Source organism: Elephantulus edwardii, unplaced genomic scaffold (assembly GCF_000299155.1).
Source record: "Elephantulus edwardii isolate Elephantulus edwardi_28Jun2011 unplaced genomic scaffold, EleEdw1.0 scaffold00048, whole genome shotgun sequence".
NCBI classification, from domain to species: Eukaryota; Metazoa; Chordata; class Mammalia; order Macroscelidea; family Macroscelididae; genus Elephantulus; species Elephantulus edwardii.
The window spans coordinates 17,515,004-17,542,330 of NW_006399798.1; the positions used below are offsets into that span (position 1 = coordinate 17,515,004).

Genomic DNA, 27,327 nt, shown 5'->3' on the forward strand with positions numbered 1-27,327 from the left:
TTATCACCCAGCAGCATATTTAAGACTGTGTATTTCTAAATAACGGCTTTATTGAGCCATTATTCACATGCCATTCCCTCGCTCAGCAGTTTTGGGTACATTCACTGAATCATGTCACCACTATTCCCATCAATTTTAAAACCTTTTCAGGAGGGAAAGGACAGTTGCACAAGTTGAAAAATGTCATCAGTGTCACTGGATTGTACATGGGAAAAACTGTTGGATTGGTGTGTATTCTGGGTGTGGGGGAGTGTTAACAACAATAGCAAAAAGTAAAATATATTTATAATTTTTTTAAAAGTATTGTCATCACTACAGAAAGAAACTTGTACCCTCCTCACTTCCCGTCCAAGGCCCCATTCCTAACCAAAACCAAACTCCCTGGCACTGAGTCGAGCCTAACTCCCAAGGACCCTGTAACCCAAAAACTGGCCAGTTGATTCCCACTCTGACCATCTGTCAGGTCTCCAAGGTTGTAGATCCCAATGGGATGAGATTCCCCATCTTCTTCCCATGAGCAAGAAGGCAGACAGAGATAGATTTGGTGGGCTCAATGAGCTACTAACTGAAAGATCAGTAGTGGTCTGCCAATATAATTAAATACGATTTGGTACTAAAAATGAAGCCCAACCTCAAATCCATCATGATCTGTTTTCTGTTTCTATGCTTTGCCTATTCCAGGTATTTCATGTGAATGGAGGCATACTGTGAGGTCCTTTGTGACGGATTTTCACCCAGCAAAATGTTTTCCTCATCCCTGCAATACACGTTTTGTCTTATTATGTTAATTACCATCCCGACCTTGTAACAGCACTCTTCCTGCTTCTACTCAGGGATTCTCATTTCCATTCATCCTACCTAACCGTTTCTTGCCTTCTGAGCTTTATCCCTGAGCAAATGCTGTTCTTTTCATCTTACATGGTTGACTGTAGTAAAGAAAAAATAAATGTTTTCAAGGTTATTCCATGTTATAACATGTATCAGGACCGCATTCCTTTTTATTGCTGAGTATTATTTCATTAGAGAGAGATCAGATGGCTTGGTGTTAGGAGTTGTGCTGCCAACACAAAAGCACACAGTTAGAATCCAGCAGCTATTCTGAGGGAGAAAGATAAGCAATCTCCTCCCTTATGATTTACAGCCTCTGAAAACATACTGGGAGTCAGCTATGAGGTGGTTCTGAGTTGATGGCACATGACAACAGCATTTCATTAAAGGAACGCTGGTGGGAAGTCCATAGTGAGTGTCTCTGCTGAGCTGACCTCCCAAGGCTGGTTCAAATTCTGTAGCAGCTTGAAGGGAGAAAGGGGGGCAGCCTCCTTCCATTAGAATTTACTGCCAAGGATATCAAACAGGAGGTTGGGAAACGACTCATTGGCAGTGAGAGTGAAGTGTGCTTTAAAATAAAAAAGAAAATTCATTATACCAAAGACAGCACTTTATTTATATGCCAGTTCTTGGCCATGTGGCTCGTTTTCACTTTGTGACCACTGTGGATAACATCCAATGTGAGTTGTGGCTATTGTAAACCTTTCCCCTCGGCTTCCACTGGCAGTTTGGCTGAGGATGTGCTCAGGACAAAGACAGTGGAGACAGCGACAGCAGTCACCTGGCTTCTGTCACCTGGGTAGGGACCTCAAAGAGAAGCTTCTCCATCAGAAACTCAGATGAGTACAAATGTTAAGACCTTCTCCTTGCCTGCCTGCCTTCCTTCCTTCCTTCCTTCCTTCCTTCCTTCCTTCCTTCTTTCCTCTTCACCTTTTGAGCACATACTCTCTGCCACACTCCATGGAGACAGCCCAGATTCTTGTCAGAGAAGAAAAAAGTCAAAGTCATGACTGACCCTCCAGCGTGTCTCTAAGGCTGGAAATGGAAATTGCACTGGAGGAGATTGTCCATCTTTCTCCTGCAAAGCAGCTGGTGTATCCGAACCACCTTCAGGGCCCCCAGAGTACATATGCTATTGTACCCATTGAGTGTATGCCTACTTCTGATCACTAGGTTGTCCTTGAGTGTTGCAAACAATTAACATATTCAGAAGGTTGGAGGTTTGAGACCACTCAGAGTTTCCTCAGAAGACAGGCTGATGATCTACTTCTAAGAGCTCAGCCTTAGGAAGCTGTCTGCAGCATAGTGAGAGTCTGACACCCAAGGGGTTTCCATGGGTGGAGGCTTAGCAGAGCTGAATGCCTTCAACAAGGTCCACAGTTGGTGTGGCCTCCTTACAGGGCAGAGAAGGCCAGGGACTCTACCATGAGTAGAGTTGAGGAGAACCAGGTGTGTTCCTCCCGACATCCCCTTCTGCCACATGAAGGGTCAAGCAGAGCTTCTGGTGGACAAAGATCTGCCAGCTTTTTTCTGCACTGGCAGGAAACACAGGGGTAGGCGGGCACCTCTCTGAAAGCTGAATTCATGGAGACATGTTTCTGGAAAGGCTTAGGCTGAACATAGAGTAGCTCTGAGAAGAGCAGCTAGTCGATAGAGGGCATTGTTACTGTTATTGTTAGGTGCTGTCAAATTGGCTCTGACTAAAAAAAAAACAAACAAAAAAGAAATCACAAAATACCAGTGAAATCTTGCCTCATCCTGTCCATACACCCACTGTCGTAGTCACTGTATATCCATCTCATTGAGAATCTTCCTTCCTGTTGTTGACTGTCTACTTTTCCAAGCTGAATGTTCTTCTCCGTGGATGTATAATGGGTTGTTACTATACCACATAGTTCCAGGAGAACAAAAAGATCGGTCCTGGAAGAAGCACAACCTAAAATGCTCCTTAGATTTGACTGGCAAGAAGCTGCACTGCAATCCCAGAGGTGCACAGTTCGAATCCACCAGATGCTCTGCTGGAGAAGGAGGGGTAATCTCCTCCTGTACCAGTTGGATCCGATTTGATGGTACACACACACACATAATAATAATAATAATAATAATAATAATAATAACAACAACAATAATAAAAGAAGTGTGATTGGCAAGACTCCACCTCATGTGCTTTGGACATGGTATCAGGAGAGGTCAGTCTCCAGGTCAGCAAAAAAACATGGTGGATTGACACAGTGACCACAACAACGGATTCAAACTGAGCAACAATCGTGAGGACGGAACAGACCACACAGCGCTTCCCTCCGTGGTGCACGAGGCTGTCTTGAGTGAGAAGTGACTCACCAGCGCGTAACGACAGCACCCACAGTCATACAGAAAACAGTCAAGGTGTTCACCAGAAGCCCAGTGGCTTCAGTCTACCAGCTGCTCCCAGGGAGAAAGGTGAACAGATTTACAGTTAGAGAAAACCATAGACGCGGATCAGTTGCTCTGAGTGAGACTCGAGGTGGTAACAGTGGGTTTGTTTTATGGGTTTGCTGTGAACATCAATGACCCATGATTGTACTTAAGGCTTGTTTCTCATCTGATAACAGTTCAGTGAGGCTCTCATGATATATGCAATGAGTGCCATGTATCTGGGTTGAAAATCATGAAGCTATGCACACTATTTAATTAAGTCTTGCTTAGATTTTTTTCCCTCCCCCAAGAGTAATTACTTAGTTTGACCACAAGGTAGCACTAACAAGCTTGATAGCTGGTAGTTGACAAGGGTAGCTGTTTAAGTATTGTTTATCTTTAGAAAAACCAGAAAATAAAAACCCCAGTAACTCCAAATGGTCTGCTTCATAATTGATAAAACATCATCTTTTTCTTTTCCTGTCATGAATTTTTCAAATTTTCTGCAAGAATCTTGTTTGTTGCTGTTGTTAGGTGCCATCGAGTTGTCTATGACTTACAGTGACCCTATTGACAAGGGATCTGAATCCTGCCCTCCTCACCGTCTCTGATATCCTTGAGCCCAGTGGTGCAGTCACTGTGTCAATCTATCTCACTGGGAGTCTTCTTTTCTTTCACTGACCCCCTTTCCAAGGATGATAAATAATCCCTTTCCATGGAATAGCCTCTCCTATCAACATGTCCAAAAGATGAGAGACAAAGCTTTGATACCCTTGCCTCCACGGAGCACTCTGGCTGGCTATTTTACAAGACATACCTGGTTATTCTTTTGGCAGTCCATGGGGTATTCAGCACTCTTCTCCAAAACCACAACTCAAGGGCATCAATCCTTTTGTCATCCTTAGAGAATGGGATCCCCAGTCAATAACTATTATTATAATATGATGGCTTATATTAAGATGACTTACACTATATTAAAAGTATGTGCCCTTAACTTAATTGTAATTCTATGGTAGATATCATTTTCAAAGCTTGCTATTACAATTACTATAATTAGAAAACAAATACATTTATGTATTATAATACATTATCTTGATAAATACATTTATTGCTGCACATTATACCAAAACCAAGCCCACTACCACTGAGTTGATTTCCATTCATTTCAACCCTCTAGTGTTGAACTGTTCTACAACTGTACAGTTTCATAGGAGCAAATGGCCTTTCTCCCTCAGAGCAGCTGGTGGATTCAAACAGCTGACCCCTTTATTAATAGCATAATGCATAACATACTACATCACCAGGGCTCTTTTTCACCACCTTAATATAGCCATTTTTTCCCCCCGGTAATAAGTGCCACAAAGGAGGCTCTAAAGGACAGCCAAGAGAGACCCAGAGAGACCTGGGCCCCTCTATTTCTATCACTCAGAGCCAAGGGAAATGGGTTGTCAGAGTGTCAGATCTTGATCCAGCGTCCCCATGGAAGACTGAGGACTTCTGACAATGCTCAAGGTGAGGCCTTCTGGGAAAAGAGGTAGACAGTGATGCAAAGGTTGCGATGAGATATTGATCAAGTTCCAGAAAGGAAGAGAAGGCAAGGATTTTCAAATTGTTCCCTGGAGCACTCTTGTCAGCATCAAGTTTAAGCAGAACTCTAGCAGGTGTATGAATTCTGTCACTGAGCTCTTGAAAAGGTCACTGAGACCCAGTCCCTGCTGCATGGAGCCTTGAGAAGTGGCAGCCAGAGATCCGGGGCAGCTGAGTCCTTCGGAGCCACAGCAGGGAGGCAGCTCTGAGGACAGCTGTTCCCTGCGCACCTCCTCCCTGGCTGTCCACCTGCAGACAGGCCCCCGCAGGGGAGGCCAGGCCTGTCAGTCATTTTTTTCTTTTTTTTTTTTTTAGTCATTTTTTTCTTTTTTTTTTTTTTAGTCATTTTTTTCTTATACCCAACTTTTCTCTACTGTCCAAACGCCACTGAACAGCAATAACGGCCAATGGGAGAGGAGACAGGGAACCTCCACAAGCCCATCACTTCCTCATGTCAACCTTTTTAACCTTTTCGTGTTTTCTGTCCCGACTAATGGCTACAGAAAACCAGCTCCAACAGGTGGAGCACGAGATATTGTGAGGGCGTGGAATAATAATCAAAGACTAATGATGGCCATGTGACGGCCCAGGACACTCTATAAAGGAATGAACCCAGATGTCAACTACAATCTCATTAGTAATAATGGGTCAATATTGGCTCATCAGTGTAGCAGGCATGTCCCAGGAGAACAAGGACAGGAACTATAGCAGGAAGGAGAGCGTTCCCTTCTTCTCTGGAAACTCTCTGTTCTTTTTGTATGATCTTTTTCTGTAAGCCTAAAGCAGCTCTAAAAAAAGAAAGTGTATGACACAAAATAAATTAGGGTTTTCTCTAAAAAGGAGGAAGGAGTACAAGCTTGTGGGAACATGCTTGTGAGATCTCAGCAGAGATCCCATCGGGCGCTGGGCCTGCCTCAGCAACCACGAGAACTGGACCATTTCCTCATGGGACGGAGTGAGGTCTGGTGTGAGGTGAGAGCCATTGGACAGGAAGACCACATGAAGTGTGCAAGCTGGGTGGGAAGCCTGCTGTCTCATGGTCCGAAGGAAGAGAGAGACTGTCTAGGGGGACGAGGTCACATTTCAGCTTATCTGCTTTGCGGCCAGAATTGTAAGGAGAAGCAGGTCTTGAAAGCAAGAAGCGTCTTAAGGCCCAAGGCTTCTGTGTGAACAGGAATGCAGAAGCAGTCTTCCAGGACTATGCTAAGCTTGAGTGATAAAAAGCCCAATCAAAACCGGAGTGTCAAGTCAATTCTGATGTGTGGGAGGCCAGAGAGCTTGAAAGACTGGGGTCTTTACAAAAGCATATGACCCTATCTTTCTCCTGTGGGTTTGAACAGGCAACTCAGCAGCTGAATGTTTTTATCACTGAGCAATCATGACAGTTCCCTTCTTTTCAGGGTTCCTAGCTGAGGAAAAGGGCTATTTTTGGAGAAGAATGCTTGCTATCCGTTGATCTATTTATGCATGCTGGAGAAAGATAAGCGATTTCCTCTTGTGTCATTTTTCAACCACAAAAACCCAAGGAAGGATCAGCTACAAGTTGGTTCCCAACAGCAATGAGTTTGAATTGTGTGCATGTAGTGTTTTGTGCTACTAGCCAAAAGGTCGACAGTTCAAATCCACTTCTGGCAGAAACCATCAGCAGTCTCTCCTGTAAAAAATGTACAGCCTTGAAGACCCAAAGAAGGGTTGCTATGAGTTAGAATCAGTTTGACAGTAGTGGGCATAGTGTATCTATCTATATTACACAGTCCCTACCCACCGAACATTTTCCAGTTCTGTTATTTACTGATCTCAGTTATATTAATCAAGTTGTGTTGCCACCACCTGTAATCCCGGCATACATTACAGTTCCCCCTACCTTTCACCCCCAGAAATGTTTTGGCTTTTTTCTAAGAGATTGAGGGAAAGAAAAAATTGGAGAACAGAGAAAGAGGATGTAAGAAAACCTCCAGGTCTGGAGGACTTTAGGGGTGACCAGGGTTCTGAAAATGACCAAGGGTTGCATAACACAGAGAGGAGAAGTAGCAAGTGGATGTGGCAGAGTGCCGGTCATCAGTGACCTCCACAAGAACAACTGGGGTGGGAGCGAGGAGGTGATTAGAAAGCATTAAGATAGAAGACTGGTTACTGCCAGGTGATTCTGAGTCACAACCTCATGTATGTCCAAATTGCTCCGTAGGGTTTTCAGTGGCTGATTTTTCTGGAAGTAAATGGTCACAAGACCATCCTTTCAAATGAATTTGAGCTTCCATCCTTGGATTAGCACCTGCACAAATGAATCATTTGCAGCCCCCATGGTCTCCAGGAGACGAGAAGTTCAGTTATAAAGGATCGCAGAGGAATGGGACAGCAGTAAGGAGAGAGCTGAGGACAGGAGGGAACAGTCCAAAAGATCGGCAATGTCTTTCAGGAAGGAGATATATGGACATGGCTGTGTACTGATGAGGCTGTGCCCAGCAGAGAGGAGGACACTGAGGATGCTGTCAGTATCTGCAGAGGGAGCACCAAGAGTTGTACCAGAGAGCAGAAAGGTGAGCTTGGCAAACGTTGGGCTGCCCACTTGAGATTTGTGATCATCATCTTGAAGTGACATCATTGAGTGCAGGCAAAAGTATAGAGAACCAGTGAGCAGTGACAGTGGCCATGGAAATGAGAGAAGTAAACAGATTTGGGAAATCGTTTGAGCATGCCCAGACCAAGACTCACTCACGGATTGATGGTGACCAACAAAGAATACAATAGAGAATGATTCACTGGGCAGGCGAGTGGGCAGGCAGTGGGGCCACTGACGAAGATGGGAAGACAGGGGGAGGACAGGGCTAGGGTGGGCAGAGAACAAAGCTTGGTGTGGAGTATTTTAACTGAGATGATCATCGGGCAGCCAAGAGGCAAGTTCAAGTAGGCACTGGAGAAATCAGGTGGGTAGATCTCCACCCCTCTTCTCTACAATTTATGAAAACTGTACTTGGACCTGGGTATGTGATGTGCATCATTATCTTTTACAAAAAAAGCAGAGGCAAAGGTTCTTCATCTTCTATTAGGCTGCAAGCTCCTTTCAAGCAGGGCCTGTGTTTCATTCACTTCCATGACTCAAGTGCCTTGCAAAGCACTGAGAGTACAGTGGATGGTTGGACAACTGAGTGACATCATGATCTTTTCCAGCCTCCAGAGACCAGCTGAAATTGAGTAACTTTAAGGCTAGAGTGGGAACCTTTATAGTTTAATGAGAGAGGCCTTACTAATTATGATGATTTAGAGATGACTCCCAGCCAGGAAGGCCAACTGCTCTTCTGAGTAAGCCTTTAAGTGGAGCACATGGCGTTTGCGCAGAGTGGACACAGGAGGTGAGGTGGCATGGGTGAGTGGAAGAGGGGGTGATGAGTGGCTCAGAAATGAGAGCAGGCAATTCCAACCCTAGAGATAAGGTGAGTTTGCTCTCTGACTTAGGCCACCTGCTTGGGATCCTCTGACCTCAATTTCCATTCCATTTGTTATTGTTTCTTGATGGGAAGGATAAAGACTGCCCTCAGTGGCTGTGGGTACCACTAATAAGAGTAATCCTGGTGCCTCTGTGGCCAACAAAGAAACCTAATAACTAGAGACTTAACTAGGTCAAGAAAACATAAATCCTCTCAAGTGGATCAATGGGCAGCGTCATGATAAATGGAGAAAAGAGTGAAGTTGCCCAGGATTTCATTTTACTTGGGTCCATAATCAATACCCACAGAACAGTCAAGAAATCAAAAGACATGCTGAATTGGGAATATCTGCTGTCAAGGGCTTCTTTAAAGTATTAAAGAGCAAGGATGTCAGTTGAAAGACTAAGGTGTGTCTGATGCAAGTCCTGGCATTTTTACTGTGTTACATGCTTGAGGAAGTTGGACAGTGAAGAAGGAAGACTAAAGAACTGATGCCTTCCAACTATGATGTTGGCAGAGTATTGAGTATATCAGGAACTGTCAAAAGAATAAGCAAATCTGGCTTGGATGAAAGGCTCCTGAGAGGCAGGTACAGTGACACTTTGTCCCACATACATTAGGGATGTTGTTAGAGGAGCCAGTCCCTGAAAACGGGCATCATATGCTGCGCTGTGATCCCAAAGGCACGTAGTTCAAATCCACCAGCTGTTCCATGGGAGAAGGATGGGCAATCTTCTCTCAGGTGATTAGCTGCCTCTGAAAACCTCCTGGAGGATCAGCTATGGCTCGCATCCGACTCAATGGTACACAACAATAACATTGGGAAAGTAGAGGGTCAGGAAAGGAGAAGATAGGGTAAGATTTTGATCTGTTGTACATAGGTTTGCTATGAGTCAGAGTTGATTAAATGGTACCTAACAACCATACATGAAAGGCACCCAAGCGTCAAGGACTCTCTTTCATAGGGTCGTTATGAGTCGTCTGTGACTCAACGGCACTTAACAACAATATCAACACAGAGAGAGAGAGATCAGTTGGCCCAGTGGACATAAAGTGGTGCTACCAAGCCTGAGGGGGGTGACTTTTAATCCGCGGCCCTAGGGCCTGTCTTTCATTGTTTTTGTTCAGACATTTCTCTAGGTCATATAGCCCTGGTGTACAAGTTGCCGTCTGTGGTCACTTTTGGTTTCTGTAAGGCTGAACACTGTGACACTGATGTGTCAAATGCATTAATGGTTGGTTACCCAATGCGGACAGAGAGTGGGGTGGAGCTCCCCGATCAAAACAAGCTTGGAAGGAGGAGTGGCATCCACTTCCATAATACCTTGCCTCCAGAAACACTATGAACCTGGAGAGAGGATGAAAGGCACCCAAGCATCGAGGACTCTCCTTCATAGGGTTGCTAGGAGTCACCTGCGACAAGACGGCACTTAACAACAACTATACACACACAACCATGTCTTGAAGAGGGTACAGCCAGAGTGCTCCTGGGAGGCAAAGATGACAAAGCTTCATCTTACATATATGTTACTAGGAGAGTCTATTCCTTGACATCATGTTTTGAAAAGTCAAGGGATGGCAAAAGAGGTGGGGACCCTCAGGTGACACAGTGACTGTAGTGGGCTCACGTATGTCAGTGAGTGAGGACGGTCAGGATAGGACGGGGTTCAGATCCATGGTTCACAGGGTTGCTAAGAGTTATGCGCAACTTGATGGCACCCAACAACAACAATAACAAACACTGTCAGAAGAGGCAGAGTCCTTGTCACACTGTTAGGACACTCAGTCTAGGCCCTGAGCGCTGTAAGGTATATCATTTTCCAGGCAAGATAAGTACAGGACTTGACTTTGAGGCTGGACAGATGGAAAATACCTTCTGCATTTGTTCGGTTTTTTGCCTGCGGTCATCATTGGTTCAGAGCCAAGCTCCGGGGATTTGGCAGAGGATAGAAGTGGACTCTGCTCCCAGAGCTTACTGTCTAGATCATACAGAGAACTGTTGTTGTGTGTCATGGAATTGAAGTTGACTCAGAGCCGCCCCTCCAGTGGGTTTTCAGAAGTTGTAAATCACACCAGGGGAGACTGTTCATCTTCCTACCTCGGAGGAACTGGTGAACTCGAACTGCCTGTCTCTGGGTTCGCAGCGCAACTCCTTACCTACAAGGCCATTATCATTCCCCTACACAGAGAATGATTGTGTCTATCTATGATTGTCATTGTACAGATGACAAAACTGAGGTTTAGAGGATGTCAACAACATATACCCAAAGGCATAGAAGGAGTGATTTTAAGTCAAGACCTTTTTTTCTCTCTTGCTATATTGCTGTTCATTATGTTAAAATGCCAAATTTTAAATGGAGAATACAAAATTGCATGGGGCTTACAAAAACAGCTATTTAAAACAAACATTGAAGTTGTCAATGATTTTAACATGCTTGGATCCACAACCAATACCTTTGGTACCAGTGGTCAAGAAATCAAAAGATGTGTTGCATAGTGAAAAATATGTCAAGGACCTCTCCAAAGTGCTAAGGAGTAATGACATCAGTTTAAAGACTCAGGCACCTGACTCAAGCCCTGGTCTTTTCTTAAATATATTTTATAGATAAAAATATTTAAAATTTTATATAAATAATAATTTTATATGTTTTATATTTATATATTTTAATAAAAGTTTACAGAGACTTAGGGTTTTCATTGATTGATTGTTGCACTTTTCTCCATGCCTACCCCCTTCCCCCTAATTCACTCTTCTCCTTGAAAAGTAAAACTCTTTTGTTGTTATGCAATCACTCTCCCCACGTCCACTCCACTGTGCAGCCTTCATTCTGGACTCCTGTCATGACAATAATACCTAACCATATATCCATTTTAAACAGTTCTCTCCCTCATCTGTTTCAATGCAGTAGACATCATTCATGCCCGCCTTCTCTGTCTTCCCTCAACCCTAATGTCAGAAAGCATGGTCTTTTCAAATTACTTGGTATAAATGTGAAAGTTGGACAATGAATAAGGATGACAGAAGAAGAATCTATATGTGAGTGGTGTGCCAAAGAAGAATCCTGATCATTCCATGGACTGTCAACAGAATAAACAGATATTTCTTGGAGAAAGTACAACTTGGTGCTCTTTAGAGGTAAGGATGGTGAAACTTCATCTCACGTACTTTGGGCATATTTTAAGGAGGGGCCAGTCTTTGAAAAAAGACATCATGCTTGGAAAGGTGGGGAATCAGCGAAAGAGAGGGAGACCTTAATGAGATGGAATGACACAGTGACCTGTAACAATGGGCTCAAATAGATCCGAAATGGTGAAGACGGCACAGGATAGCGCAGGGTTGGTTCAGACCCATTGTTGATAGGGTCGCTGGGAATCATAGTTGCCTCGACTTCACCTAACAACGACATACTTTTAAAAACAACACAAGGTTAATCGATGTCCCAAAACAAAATATATATGAATTGTTGAATGGCAAACCAATTCGCTCTGTAAACTTTTACTCCAAATCACAATATAAAAGTTAAAAAAAACCAAAAAACCCAACCAAACCAACCAGAAGATAACACTCCAAAATGTTAACGATTATTATCAACAGGGATTCCGCAAAAACTGAGTTTTGTTTTCCTTCTGTTTCTTCATGTTTTTAAATTATTTTAAAATTTTTAATTTTTGTGTGTGTGTGTGTGTGTGTGTCTACCACCAAATTGGATCTAACTGGTCCAGGAGGAGATTGCTTCCCCTTCTCCAGCAGAGCATCTGGTGGATTTGAACGCATACATCTGGGGTTGCAGTGCAGCTTCTTGCCACTAGGCCACCAGAGCTCCCTTATATGTTTCTGCATTCTTAGAAATACTCTAAAGCGAGTCTGTACCACTTTGAAAATAGAAAACCCCACGGCATTTCCTGTGTGGTGGATCACAGCAACCCCACAGAACAGAAGACCAGGGGCGGGGATCCCTCCCCTGTGAATTCAGGTACCTCAGCATTGAGCGTCTGGTTCTTCTGAAGGTCACGTGGCTAATAGTTCACCTGTGTAAACAAGCCCGGCACCTCAACTAAGGTGGGAAGGAGGAAACTCCTCAGGAAGAAGAGCTGTGCTTCCGACACCCCACTCCTTTGTCATGGAGCAAAAGAGACCATGGGACTGAAATGTCCCCTCTTGATACACAACTCACATTCCTACGACACTGTTTTCGGGTTCAGAAATTGTATCTCAAATATAAGTCTATATATACACAGACATAAGGGAGGGCACTAAAAAATGATGCTATTCTGGCAACTATGAGATATGTAGTGACAATAGATAGAAACTGGTTATTTGAAGTACTGAGAGCCTTTTTTGTTTCCTGCAGCTGTGTGATAGCTTCTTCCACTTCCCGCATGCTTGAAAGTATTCCATGGCCAGCAATGTTCCCTACAGCAAAAAGCAACTGTTAGGTGACGGGTGACAACATCTCATAGAGACCTTACAAGCAATAGATCAAACCTGTGCCCCACCTGCTCCATTCTCACAATCTCCTCCGTTCTCAAGCCCACTGTTGCAGCCACTGTGTTAGTTCGTCTCCTGAGGGCTGTCTTTCTCTGACCCTCTACTTCCTCAGTATAATGTCTTTTTAAAAAAATTGGATTTTGCCCCAGCCCACGGGGATCTTCAACGGTGACCCTAGGAGGCGAAGAACGAGAATGGGGGGGACAGGAGGCACAGAAGCGCAGAGACAAGTTGAAATTCCAATCAAGTCTCCATTTTATTGAAAGCACTCACAGCTTATATACAGGAGCACAATGTGGGGAGGAGAAGTACGCAATGGGGACAGCAGCACAGCACACAGCTACTACCAGACAGAGAGCCTTAGGTGTGGAAAGGCTGTAAAGAAATTGCAAAGACTAAGGATTCCACCATCTCCCTTCATAATCCTGTTCCACACTTGGTAAAGGGCTGATGTTTCTCTCTTACTTCTAGCCACTCAGAATCAGAGTGTACAAGTCTCCTTTCCCAGATTATAAAACTATTTCCTTGTGTCTGGATGGATGTATATGTTGTGGAAAATGCTGTAAAAAGGTCATGGAGAAGTGCCACCATGCCCCCTTCTGCTCTTTAAGAGGAGCAGGTGGAGGTGGGAAGGATGCTGAGCCTGCATTTCTAAAGTGTTAGGGCTGGGCTCCAGGTAAAAGGATGGTGGCCGTGGACAACCAAGATGGCAATGATGTCAAGGTCATAGAAAGTTCAAGAATATTTTTCTGTATGGCCTATCCCTTCCCTGTTTGGAGCACTGGATTCCTGACAGGTAAGGCACAGATGAAGGGATGGGGGAGGAGAGGGAAGTGCCAGTCTTTCTCTCTGTGTGTCCTAGTCAGTCCCTTGCACTAAGAAGCGATTAATTCCTCAATGACCCTTAACCTTTGAAATACTGTTATTTCATAACCTTGGGGTTCCCATGATATTGTTGTTGCTGTGTGCCATTTAGTAGACAAGATTCATAGTGACCTTGTGAACCACAGATGTGAGCCTCGCCCTATCGTCCGCCACACATATCATCTCTGCCATCAGCCCACTGTTAGTCACTGTGTCAATCCATGTTGTTGAGGGTCTTCTTCCTTTTGATGACTTTTCCCAGCATCATGTCCTTTTTCAATGATGGGTTCCTCCAAACAACATGTCCAAAGTATGTGAGATGTAGTTTCACTATCTAAGGTGCACCCTGCTTGTACTTTCTCCAAGACAGACTTGTTTGTTCTTTTTCTTTACTTTTCTTTCCTTGCTGTGTACCATCGAATCAGATCCGACTGGCACAGGAGGAAATTGCCCCTCCTTCTCCAGCAGAGCATCTGGTGGATTAGAACTGTGCGTCTTTGGGATTGCATCACAGCTTCTTGCTACTAGGCCACCAGAGCTCCCTTGTTTGTTCTTTTGGCAGTCCATGGGATATTCAATATTCTTCTCCAACAATTCAAAGGCATTGATTCTTGTTATCCTTATTTACAGTCAAATTTCAGATGCACAGCAAGTAATTAAAAAGAACATGGCTTAGATCAGGTACTGGCATCTTTGCTCTTTAGCACTTTAGAATGTTATTGACAGTAAATTTGTCCAGTGCAACATCCCTTTTTATTTCTTGACTGCTATTAACAGGGGTGTTGATTATGGATCCAAATAAAATGAAATCGTTGGCTTCAACCACCACGTTGTATGATTGGTCCAGCGGTGAAGATCTTTGTTTTCTTGGAGTTGTAATCCACATTAAAGGCTGAGTCTTTGATTTTCTGCAGCAAGTGTTTCAAGTATTCTTCACCTAAAGCAAGAAAGGTTGTGTCATCCACATAATGGAGGTTTTTGATGAGTCTTCCTCCAATCCTGATGTCACATTCATCTTCATATAGTCCAGTCTCTCAAATTATTTGCTCAGCATAGAGATTGCATAGGTATGGAGAAAAGATACAAACCTGACACACACCTTTCTTGATTTTAAACTATGCAGTGTTCTCTTACTCTGTTTGGATAATAGCTCCTTGGTCTAGTTGTGGTTTCATATGAGCACAATTAAATGTTCTGGGATTCCCATGCCATAATTTGTTATAATCCACATAGTTAAATGCTGCTGCATAGTCAATAAAGCACAAATACATCTTTCTTGTAGTCTCTGATTTCAGTCAAGATCTATTATCAGCAGTGATATCCCCTGTTCCACAGCCTCTTCTGAATCCAAGTTGAATTTCTGCCAGTTCTCTGATAATATATTGTTCTAGCTGTTTTCAAAGTTTTTAGCAAGATTTTACGTGCATGTGATATCAATGATATTGTCCAATAATTTCTACATTAGAAGGATGTCCTTCTTTGGAAATGGGAAGAAATATGAATCTCTTCCAGTCAGTTAGGTAGGTAACTATTTTCCATATTTCTTGGCATAGAGTAGTAAGCATGACTAGAGCTGTTATCTGTTTGTTGAAACATGTCAAATGGTATTCCATAACTTCCTGGGGTCTTATTTTTTGTCAGTGTCTTCAGGGTTGTTTCAGTGTCTTCCCTCATTACTCATTGGTTCCCAAACTAACTAGCAAAGTAAATGATCAGCAATACTTCACCACTTCCTGCTGCATCTGAACAGGGAATTTGTCACTGGGTGTTTACTACGGTGGTGAGTGGCATCGTAGGTAGGGAGTCACACTGCTTATGCAAAGGCTTTGCCTCGCTGGTGGTCTGAATCCACCAATGTCTCCAAGAGAGAGAAATGGACAATCAGCTCTTTGTGATTTACAGACTTGGAAACCCAATGAAGGTCCAGCTATGAGTTGGTTCCAACTAGGTGACACTGAGAATTTCGAGTCATCTGGCATTGAACACACTCTGATCCTGCAGACCCTTGACTCTGGACTCTCCTATCTGTCCACCTTCCTCACGCCTGTGCCCAGTTTCCAAGCCTGGGTAACCATCCAACTTTGCAGGCTGGGGCCACTAGAATTGCATGTCCCTCAGGACGTCCCAGAAGTTTCCCTGCAAATCTGGTAGGTCCTTCTTTCATACTTCAAAGTGCCTTTTCTATTTTTCAGTGTTTTCCTCAAAGCCCCTTTGTTATCACCTCCCCGCTCACTCTCAAGAGATCGTGATGAAGGAGCAGGATGGAGCAAGTTCTGATCTGATTTGCAGGGTTGCTATGAGTCGTAGTCAAATCGAGGGCCGCTAACAACAAATTACTCTCAAGAGATAACTTTGCTTTCAACACTAGAAAATAGACATTATCAGCAAGAACCGCCTCTGCTTCCTGCCCTCCACCTATGAAAGATCCTATCACCCATCTGTATCAGCTTCTTGCTTATCTTGCTGGAAGAGGGGATTCCCTTCCTGCCCAAAGTCAACTCTTCTGTCCCTTGGGGTCATCTTGGGCTTGGCCCTAACAGTGCTCTCTTTCAATTTTGGCAATAATGCTCCGCTTCCCCATAACTTTCCCCTGACAACCTCTGAACTATTTTCTGTCTCTATGCATTTATCCATTCTAGGTATTTCAAAGAAGTGAAACAATGCAATATATGTCCTCTTCTTTCTGACTTATTTCACTCCAGCATAACATTTTCAAGGTTCATCCAAATCTTAACATGGTCAACATTGCCTTTTCTGACATGTCAGAATGTTATTTTCCCCTCTAACTTCACAAGTGGAAAGAGAATCATTATCACCTTTAACAGCCGAAGGCTGATCCCTATGGGGTGGAAATCAGCCATACTTCTTCTCTCCAACCTTCTTATCAATTCTGACACAAGTCATCCTTCCCAGGGCACCATCTACTCGTCTGCTGGGTTAGATAATGTTTGTAACAGCCACATAATCACAGATCACATTCACGTTCAAATTTTATTAGAAAAATGCTGTTGTGTGCCGTCAAGTTGGAACCAACTCATACCTGATGCTCCAGCAGGTTTTCAGAGGCTGCTAATCACACTTCTTTTCAGAGGAGATTAGTTCTCTTTCTCCCTTTGTGGGATTCAAACTGAGTGCCTATGGGTTGGCAGGACAATTCCTTACCCCTGGGCCACCAGAGCTCCTATTAAGTGAAAAATGTTGTTGTTGTTTACGGTTGAGTTGGAACTGGCCTATTAATGACCCTCTGGTGGGTTTTCAGAGGCAATTAATTGCACAGGATTGCCCATCTGTCTTCTGTGGAGCAGCTGGTAGCCTCAAACCACATGCCTTTGGGATTGCAGCACAGCTTCTAGCCACTAGGCCACCATATTACAATTCAGTTTCAGGACTGATCAGGCTATAGGACTGCATTTTCTCAGCTATGCCACAGACAGGTCTCTCACTAGCCTTCATTCTCTTAGAATGGCCTCTGCCCTGGTCAGGTAAATGTTACAAAAGTCCTTTAGCTCTGCCAATACCCAAAGGCACCCTACTCTGGCTGTGAGTGAACCTTGGCCCAGAGAAAATCAGCTTCTGTTCCCTGGGTCCGCAAATAGCTCTCCATGGCACCCTACTCTACCAGCATGCCTCATGCCTAAGGGTGCTTTCTTTCTCCATGGACTGGGAAGCATTCTCATAACATCCCCTGCTGGTGTAGTGATTCTGCTGCCTTTGTTTCCATAGCTTCCCTATTGTTTTTTCTCCACCAACTTTTTCCATCATCAGTGTTACAATTCCCTCTCCCTCTGTCTCTTCAGTATAGGAGGTTCTCAGCACTGGGATCCTTGAACCAAAGGACATGCTCCACTGCTGTCTCTTTTTTTGCAGTCTTCAGGTCCCCCTTTCCACTTTTGGATAGCTCATATTAAGCCTAGGAAAATGGCCAAACTGATCAATTCCCTTCTTAATGTTCCATACTCCTTATTTGCATGTCCTCCTCCACCCTAAGATGTTATGCTCCTTATTTACATCATTAGTAAACGATTTCATTTTCTCTTGGGCCATAAACATCTCATCTCCCAACCCATCTTTTTGTGAGAGTTACAAGATTATGGCTAGAAAGGCCACATAGAAATTATGTAATCCAAAAATTAATCTGTGCTATGAACTTCCAAATGACAATATATGTTTTGTTTTTATTTTTTAAAAATAAAATTCATTGTTGTACATTTTCCTCCAAATATTTTGTTTCTTTAAAGTGATTCACCACACCAAAATAACTAAGAATCCTTCCATGGTATGTAAATATAATTTTTTGTTCATCCACTCATTTGTTGACAGGCATTTGTTTTTGCCTTTTGGCTACTGTGAACAATGCAGGAGTAAACAGTTGTGTACATGCATCTGTTTAAGTTCCATTCTTTTGAGCTGGCAGTGACTTGGGGAGCAGAATGCCCAAGAGTGGAAATGCTGGATCATACAGTAGTTTTATGTCTAATTTTTTGACGACCCACCAGATCTCCCTTAGTCAGCTTTTTCACTCTTCTTTTCTCTTGGTTTTTCCTCTCAGTCCACCTGAAGGAAGCCTCTGCAAGTCTGCCTGCACCAACATTGTTTTTGTCAATGCTCCCAATAACCTAATTTCTAAAGCCATTCAACACTTTTTTATCTCCTGTCACTCTTCTGAGGCATGTGTTGCTGTTGACCACTCCCTCCTTCTCCAATTTCTTCCTTTTTTAACCTTGGTAACAACACTTTTACTTGGGTTTTCATAGCCATTCTGGTTACTCTTAATAGCCTTTATCTGGCTATCTCTAAAACACAGCTGAGATTTTTCAGGGTTTCTAAGGGTCCTTATATACCCTCATAGCTTCTGGTTTTACCTCTGTGGAGGCACATACTGGTCTATCAACTTGTCAGTCTTCCTCCACTGGATCTAAAGCTTTATGACAGACAGGCCATTTCTACAAAGGCCTTCATCTTTATGCCCTGTGCTTCACATACTTGGTATTTATTGAGCTCTGATTGATGGTTAATAGTACAGCTTATAACTTATAATCTCCAATCTTTTTTAGATGACACAACAGATAAAATATTTGGTTTTGGGTGGTTGTATTTTGGGCTGATTTTTTTGTTTTTTAAATTCTGTCTTGGTTTTTGTGGTTAGCAGCACAGCTCTATTGACTATTACCAGAGCTTATTTTTTTTCCTACTTCTTAACCATTGTGTCCTCCAAAAGCCTAATGTGATGTCAAAAAGGAAATTAAAAATTTTATAGCTTAACAACATCGGGAGAAATGCCAGCTCAAAAGAATGGAACTTAAACAGATACATGTACACAATTGTTTACTCCAGCATAGTTCACAGTAGCCAAAAGGTGAAAACAACTTAAATGTCTGTCAACAAATGAATGGATAAACAAAATATGATATTTACTTACAATGGAAGGATTCTTATTTTGGTGTGGTCGAAAATAGGGATTGATTCTGAAATGCCCTAATGGGAAATAAGTATGCCAGAGCCTATGTGGCATTCACTGGTGGTGGGTGGACCTGCATTGTAGAGGGTAAAGGAAGAGACTCACTTGGGCTACCATTTTTATGACTTGAGATTCCACTGTAAAAAGACAACAATTAGGTCAGTTTGTCCATGCTGCACACATAGAGTAGATCTTAAGGAAGCACTCTTCACAGCAGCCAGTAAGGAAACTTGCTTGACATCACAATTTAGCAACCCAACCCCTTATCTTTGCCATAAGTCACCACAGGAAGTCACAGATGCCAAGCTCTAAAGTCATCCTTTTCATTGACATGACAGCTATTCATTTCCTCATTTGATTTGATTTTCATGCCAACCCAGGCAGACAGGGCTTGTTGTTGTGCCCATTTTATAGATGAGCAATCCAAGCTCAAAGAGATTTAATGATATAATTGTTCATGGTCAAACAGATGGTGATAGCAAGGATACACAAACACCGAGGTACTCTTTCTGTATTCTATTATTTTTCCACAAAGATTAATGATAGCTGTTTATTTTGCCCTTTTGGAGATAGCTGACCTTTTACTGCAAAAGAAAGTCTCTTGGCAGGCTGTGAAGCACAGTGGTCAGGAAGAGCCAAGCCATTAGCATAATGAACGCTGGCTTCTCCTTTAATTAGCCTTACTGTTTTAGGAGCCCTCGTAGCACAAGGGTTAGGTACTCAGCTGCTAACTGAAGGGGTTAATAGTTTGAGACCATCAGTTGGTGGTTTTTTTAAAATAAAATTTTGTGATTTTAATGAATGTTTACAGGGAAGTTAGATTTTCATTCACTTGTTGCACTTTTTACCCCTCTCAGTTAACTTTTTTTATTTTTTAAAAAAAATTTATTCATTATTGTACAATTTCCTACTTCTCTGCCCCGACCCAGTTCTCTTTGTAATGATAGACCTCTTATTCTGGGCTGTTGTCATACGTATAATGCCTAATCATTTATTCCTTTTAAACAGTTCTTTCTTTCATCTGTTCCAATGCAATGTTCATTATCTACCCACTCTCACCCTATTCTCCTTCCAACCGAAAACCACCAGTTGCTTTCTGGGAGAAAGAACATTCTGCTTTTGTAAAGATTCTGCTTCTGAAAGAATTAATCTAAAGTTCGATTGGTGCAGCCCAAGGTTCAAGCTCTGTCTGCCCTTGCCCCTCCCAGGTGGAGTGTAAAGACATGTTGAAGTGATTAGAGTTGCTTCCACGCTGATCACTTGATTTTGCTCTTCAGAGGCCATTCTAGGAATCAGTGTGCCCAGAAGGAAGAGGAAAGGGGGGCCTAAGTGGGAGATAGCGGACTTCAGGTCAGAGGGCTGTGTCTCTGGGTCAGAAGCCTGACAGAAACACTTAGAGGGCAAGAAGGATGCCACAGAGGGGGGACTGGGAACTCCAGAGGGCAGGACCTGGTGAAGGCAGGGAAGAGAGCCAGCATGTCCTTAAGATGTTTAAGTCAGAGAATGTCCCAACTCTGTGCCTCAACCTGATTCCTTTCTGCCAGTATTCCATGCTTTCATCCCTGTCCAAACGTGCCACCTTCTAATCTGTTCCGATTCACAGCCACCCCAAAGGAGAGAAGAGAACTGACCTGCGGCATTTTCAATGCTGTAATCTTTAGGGAAGCAAATTGCCAGATCAGTCTCTCACATTAGAGCTGCTGATAGGTTCTGACTGCTGCCTTAGGTCAGCAGTCATCCATCTGCTTGCATAAGTCCATTCTTAGTACAACCTGTTCAGTGTGTAATCTTCAGGGAACTGCTCTGGATTTCTTAACAGGGGACTCTCGCTCAAGTAGTAAATCTCCCAACCAAAATCCTGATTTTGAGGCTGAAAAAATTGCTTTTACTTTCTTTTTGGCAGTTGAATTTTAATTTCATTACTATATTAGATTGTGATCCCAAGTATGGCCTTTGTATCACGTCAGTCTGTATTACCTGGGAGAAGTGGTGTTGACTAATACATCTGCCCTGCAACCTTTGACAAAAGACATTAGAGGCTCTGTTTTAGGAGTAAAGAGGTTTATTTGTGTGCTTTTTAGGGGACGGCGGTACTTGAGGTTCTAAATATAAAACCTCCATGATGATCTGCAGTTTGGGATCCACTATGTGGCACACTGACAGGCAATTGAAGCAGACAGAGGGAACTCTGCCATTACAAGTGCGTCAATCTGGCTACCTGCCACCTGAGTTTCATAGGTAAAGGAAAAACACCAAATGGGAGTGGAGTCTCCACGTCCGGAAGGGCAAGTTAAATGAACATTTACCTAGAAGCCATTATACTTTGCAGAGCCACAGACTCTGTCTTTCCAATATGCGTTTAGGCTGAGTTTTAAGAACTGATAAGATTGGGGGAGGAGGATGAAGGAATGGGGGAAGGCTGGAATTTTAAAAAAAATTATTATTTTTGGAATCTCCGGAAACTCTATGAACTTTGATAATTGCAGATAGTTGTAGATGGGCTTCAGGCCTTTTGTTCACAGGGTCGCTGTGAGTCGTGCTCGACTCTAAGACAATCAACAACAACTTTTTAAAGCCAGTTTCTGGGATTGGCCGGAGACAGAACCGTCTGATCACACATTAAAACCTAGTGGTTGAGTGAATGTGTCCAGCTGGTTTCTGTTTCTCAGAGCCTCAGTTTCCCTTCTCTCAGGGAGAGGTTCTGTTTCCACCTGTTGCTAGGTTAGAGGAAAAATAAATTAATCAGCATGTAGAGCTGGATCATGCGCTGCTGCTCAGTTGGAGGAGAGGATGAATTCTTACCGACTCCTATTCGCTCCCAGGACGCTCCTTCTGCTGCCTCGTTTTCCAGGCCCCCTCCCCATCTCCCCCCCCCCCCAACAAATGCGGTCCCTTTAACAGACCGGACCAATCGCCCGCGCATCTCCGCAGCAGCTCCTGGGTGTGCGGGTAGGGGTTGGATTGGCCAGGCCTGGCGTGCGACTTGCTCCGCCCCCACTGCCCTCTGGTTGGTGGCGGCGGCCGCGGGCGCGGGGCGGTTCCGCCGGCGGGGCGGGGCGGCCTGTGCCCGGGGGCGGGCGGGCAGGCGGCGGGACGGCTGCCCAAGCCGGAGCCGAAGCCGGAGCCGCGGCGGCCGTGAAACACGGGCGCCGGCGCAGTACGATGAGGCAGCCAGCCGATCCGGGGTAAGCGCGACCCGGGGCGGCGGGGGCTCCCGCAGCGCAGGCCTGGTTGGGGCGGTCGCACCCCGCGGGGTCTAATGGACTAGCCGGCGGCCGGCGGCCGTTGACGGAGCGTGGAGGTCGTGGGTTGGGGGGGGCCCTCCGGACCCCACCCCGCTGTCACGGCTCAGGGTTGACAGGGACGCGCCCCCCTTAACGCCCCAGGCGAACGCGTTTTAGGGCTGTTTGTGGTGCTTTGGGTGGACCGCGGCCGGAGGTGTCCGCCGCCTCGTCCCCCAGCCTGCCGGCCGCCGGCTGCGGGCTCAGAGCTCGGCCCGGGCAGGAAGGCACCAGCCCCGCGCCAACTGAAGGAAACCCACTTGTCATTTACCAGTGGGGCCCCCGGGCTCCTGCCGGCCCCTCGCTCCAGTCGCAGAACGCTGTCAAGTCGCGAACCGCAGTTACTTTTTCCGCGGATCTTTCCGGGGTCGCCGGCGCCTCGGGGTGCATTCCTCCAAGTCCTGGCCACCGCGGCTGGGCTGGCCGTGGGGTTGTTTGTGTGCTTTAGCAAGGAGGCGACGGCGAGCCGACACGTGGGAGGGGGGCTGGAAGGTTAACAAGTGACATTGGGCTGAGGCCTAACGCCAGGTCCCCGGTCTCGGGGAGCGCGGGGTGTGACGGCGGAGGCTGGGGCCGCCCGGGACGCGGAGACCGAGCGGCAGGACGCGGACACGGAAGGGAACAGCTGACTTCGGTTGCAGCACACTGTGCCCCAGCGCTCGGGTGACGCGGGACACTTGCCCCCTTATGGAGCCGCTGCTGGGAAAACTTGGCCCCTGGATTGATGGTTATTTCAGTCGTCGTTGTTATGGTTACAGAGCATCAAACGTAAGGGCAAAAATCTGTAATCTGTTTGGCCCCTCACCCTGTCTCTAAACCCATGAAGCGCTCTGGTCTGGCACTGTGTTCTGTAAGATATTGTCAGGGGGAGACACCCTGGTTTGTGTGTGTGTGTGTGTTTGCTTTTTGGTTTGTTTTTTTTATAGTTGAAGGGAAAGCTTGATTTCCCTTAGGGCAGGGGTTGTGCCATATTCGAGTTTGAAGTCCCAGCGACTTGACACCTCCCCACCTGATCTGCTGAGGAATTGAAAGCAGAGACTCTTGTCTTTTTTTTTTTTATTTATTTTTGAAGATACACACCACTTTCAGATGTTCTTATTGTTTTCATCAGAAGGTTTAAAGAAGTCATTTCAGGAGGTACTTGAAAGGTGGAAGGGAAAGCACAGTGAAACCATGAATGGCTTTTATGTGAAAACCAGTAAGCAGAAATGGAGAGGAAATGAACTCAAACCCTGTGGGAGAGAAGTGTGTGGGTAGCCTAGAACACAGATAAGAGCTTATCTCATGGAAGATAATGAAAATGTGAAACAGCCCTTTCTCCCTCCCCTTTTTTATTATACTTTGTTTATTTACAAAATTTGAATACATTGTTTTTCAGACCAGATTCTTCCAAATTCCCACATCTTCCTATCAAATTGTACAACCCCACGATTAATCCCCCCATCCTTATCCCTCTGCTTCCGTCTTCCCCCCCCCCCCATCCTCATACTCATTCTACAATAGTGGTTTTATATGATATTTGTCCTTGTGGGACTGAGTTAGTTCATTCAGCATAATGCTCTCCAGTCCTTCCAAAGTTAGGTAATAATTTACAAAATCATTGCTCCTGCATGCTGCATAGTATTCCATTGTGTGAATGTACCATAATTTTTCAGTCCTTTCTATTGTGGTTGGACATCCGGGCTGTTTCCATGTTCTTGCAATGGTGAATAACGCTGCTGTGAACACTGATGTTCAAGAAACAACCCTTTCTATTATCTCTTCTTACTCAAGCCTTTATTTCTCTTCACCTAATACTCGCGGGAATTAGTAGTTGATCTGAACTTCCTGAGGTCATGAGGAGTGAGCTGGATTTTTGCCCTTTTATTCCTGTCACATGTGTGTTAGTGAAGGCGTGGAGGTCCCAGGAAGGAGGGCCAGGGTGAAGAAAATGTGCCTGTGTATTTATCTCCGCTGGTGAGGGGAGAGAGGTGCGTGAGAGGAACATGATCCACATCTGAAGATGGTGGTAATTAAGTTCCCTCATGACTGGCCCAAGAGTGGCTGGGATGGGCCAGAGGGAACAAAGCATTCAGTGAAAGTCTGAGTTGAGTGAGATAGCCCTCAGTGGAGGTGCATTTTGAAGAGAAATAGGGTGATGTGAGGGATGACAAGGCATACGCTGTGCATATTGTCTTTAAAACTTCTGTTTGGGAAGGGTAGGCTTTTAGATAGGATAAATGTATAGGATATTTTGGTTAAAAAATTACACGAACTCATAAAAAATGTTCACTTAACTAGTTTTTATTGAGAGTTGGCTCTGAGATAGAAACTGTACTGGGTGTTGGAAAAAACCCCATGGATTGAGAATTTTTCTTGATGTCTTCATTCCCTCTGAATCAAAGGCTCCTGCCTTCTGAGGATTGTCTGAAGCCAGTGGGGGAAAAAGAGAAGGAACATGAAGAGCATTACTTAATGTAAGGGGAAAAAAAACAGTTCTTGTTAGTTGTTAATGAGTTGACTCGGATTTAGGGCTAAAAAAAATCCCACAAACCCTTCAGACTCATTGTCGTCAAGTCGGAACTGACTCATAACTGACCCTCCACAAGGTTTTCAGAATCTATGAATCACATGGGAGGAGATTGCCCATGTTTCTCCCTCCCAGTCCTTGGTGAATTTGAACCAGCAAATAGGTTTGTCCTTTGGGTGAGTTGTACCACTCCACATGGACTACGTCACCCACCAGAACTCCTGATGCAGGACTATCATAGGGAGCCTTAGTGGCCTACTGGTAAGAAGCTGTGCTGCAGTCCTAAAGGCAAGAGGTTTGAATCCACCATGGGAGGCTAGGCAGTCTCCTCCTGTGTGATTTACTGCCTCTGAGCACTCACTGTAGCATCAGCTGTGGGTTGCTATAACTTGATGGCACACAACAACAGTATAACAATGAAACATTGCAAGATCTCATATCTCCATGATCATTCCTGTGTTTGAGTCCATTATTTTGGCTGTTTTGTCAATCCATCTCATTGAGGATTTCCCTCATTTTCACTGACCACCTGCCCATGTTTTACCATTGTGATATCCTTTAAAAATTGGTCTTTTCTGATGATTTATCCATCATGAGTCCAGAGTAACTTTTCACCATCCTTGGTTCTGACCAAAAGACTGATGTGTTTGTTCTACTGGCTGGCCATAGTGGACACACTTGTCCTTCTTTTATTATCAGATGGAATCTTCAGAGAACTGGCATCTTAGTTATCTGATGATACTATAACAGAGATACCAAAAGGTTTACCAAGTAAACCTGCTTCATCTCTTAGGTGCCACTGGATGTATTCTGACTAATACCCACCCTGTACACAATAGAATGAATCTCAACTGCATTAATTAAGCCCATTGTTGGAATTACGAGGGTCTTCCTCTCTCTCCCTGATCCTTTAATTTCCAAGCATGGTGTCCTTCTGCAGCGACTGGTTGAAGTGTCACCATCCTTACTTGTAAGGAGCATTCTGGCTGCACTTCTCCCAGGATAGACTGACTTGTTCTTGTGGAAGTCCATGGGAAGGTAAAGGACACATACCTTCTTCTCATGTTGGTATTTAGGAGCAGGAAGACCTAATTCAGGATGCAGGTTCCAGGCTTTCTCTCTCTGACAATTCTGAAGAAAGGTCCTTGTTTCTCCTAGCATTTGTGGGACCAACATTCCTTGAAGGTCTCCATATGTCTTGCTCTTCAGGAGCTTCCCATCACAGGCACCAGCATCCCAAAGATGTGCTCCCTTTCTTGGTCATAACTTGCTCATCTTCCTTGGTCATGACTTAGGTCCCTCTCTTTTCTTCCATGAGACTAAAGATATTAAAGCCACTTTCCCGAGGAACTCCCTTTTTATTAGATCTTTACTGTAACCTAATTAAGGGTGTTGTATCCCACCCTAATCCCTTTATAACAGATTGGCTGATCACATCATAGGGAATTACCACATCACACAAATGCTTCTAATCCGGCTTCGTTAACATAGAGGTTGGGATTCACAGCACAGGAGGTGTAATTGCATTATACTGAGGATCATGGCCTAGTTAAATTGACACACAGTTTGAGAGGGACACAATTCAATCCATTAACAACCAGTTTTCTGTGTCAGATTTTATAATAAAATTACCTCTATTCTCCCATTTGTCTTAGTTATCTAGTGCTTCAGTAACGGATACCACAAGTGGATGTCTTTATCAAAAAAGAAATTTATTCTATCACAGTTTAAGAGTCTGGAAGTCTAAATTCAGGATTTGGCTGTGGGGGGTAAGAAGGTCCCCACTCTGCTGAGAGTTGGGGCAAAGTCCTTGTTCCTTTCAGCATCTGCAGGCCACATGTTCTTTGGAGACCTCCGTGAGAAAGATTTTTGTCACATGGATCAGGGTCCAAAAATGACTCGCTCCACTCTTTCTGGTGGTACCCAGTGCCCTTGTTCTCTGTTTCCTGGTCTTTTGTCTCCAGTGAGATAAAAGTTATTACTGGCCACACCCTAGGGAAGTTTCTCTTATATCCCATTAGAGCTCTGAAGGGTTGAAGGGATTTTGGAGTCTACCTTTAATCTTTTGACCACTATTTGGTTTATCAGTTTGTGAGGGATCATTATGTAGCTTCTACATTACATCATTACAGATAAGTATTTGTGGGGGGGGGGACACAATTGGGTCCATAGACTTTTGGTCAGTGTTTCTTAATGACTTTTTATGTTCCTGTTCTTTATGTTTTTTTCTTTTCCCCTGAAAGTTTGTGAAATTCTCCTCCATTCCAGTTTAGTTTCTTCACCCTCGTATCCCTATACTTGGGTCTGTTTTCTCCTCTCGTCCTTATTTCCCCAGAGGGTTCCCTTTGAGAATTGTTGAGGTCACAAGGACTCTTTCGTTTTTGGTGTTTTGTGTTTTTTTTTTTCTTATCCAGAGCAGAGCATGGTTAGTACAGGCAGTCTTTGGGTTATGGATGAAATCTATTCCTGTGTCCTTTAGAATTTGTAGGTAA

General features: G+C 44.2%; 1 protein-coding gene across 1 annotated transcript in view; it reads left to right on the forward strand.

The window, feature by feature from the left end:
• The window catches only part of PECAM1 (platelet/endothelial cell adhesion molecule 1), a 100,037-nt gene extending 77,732 nt beyond the window's left edge, over positions 1-22,305 (forward strand). Inside the window, exon 15 of the mRNA XM_006886407.1 lies at positions 21,947-22,305. Coding sequence (XP_006886469.1) covers positions 21,947-22,305 — 359 coding nt within the window. The remainder of the gene's footprint in view (positions 1-21,946) is intronic.
• Positions 22,306-27,327: the final 5,022 nt, after the last annotated feature.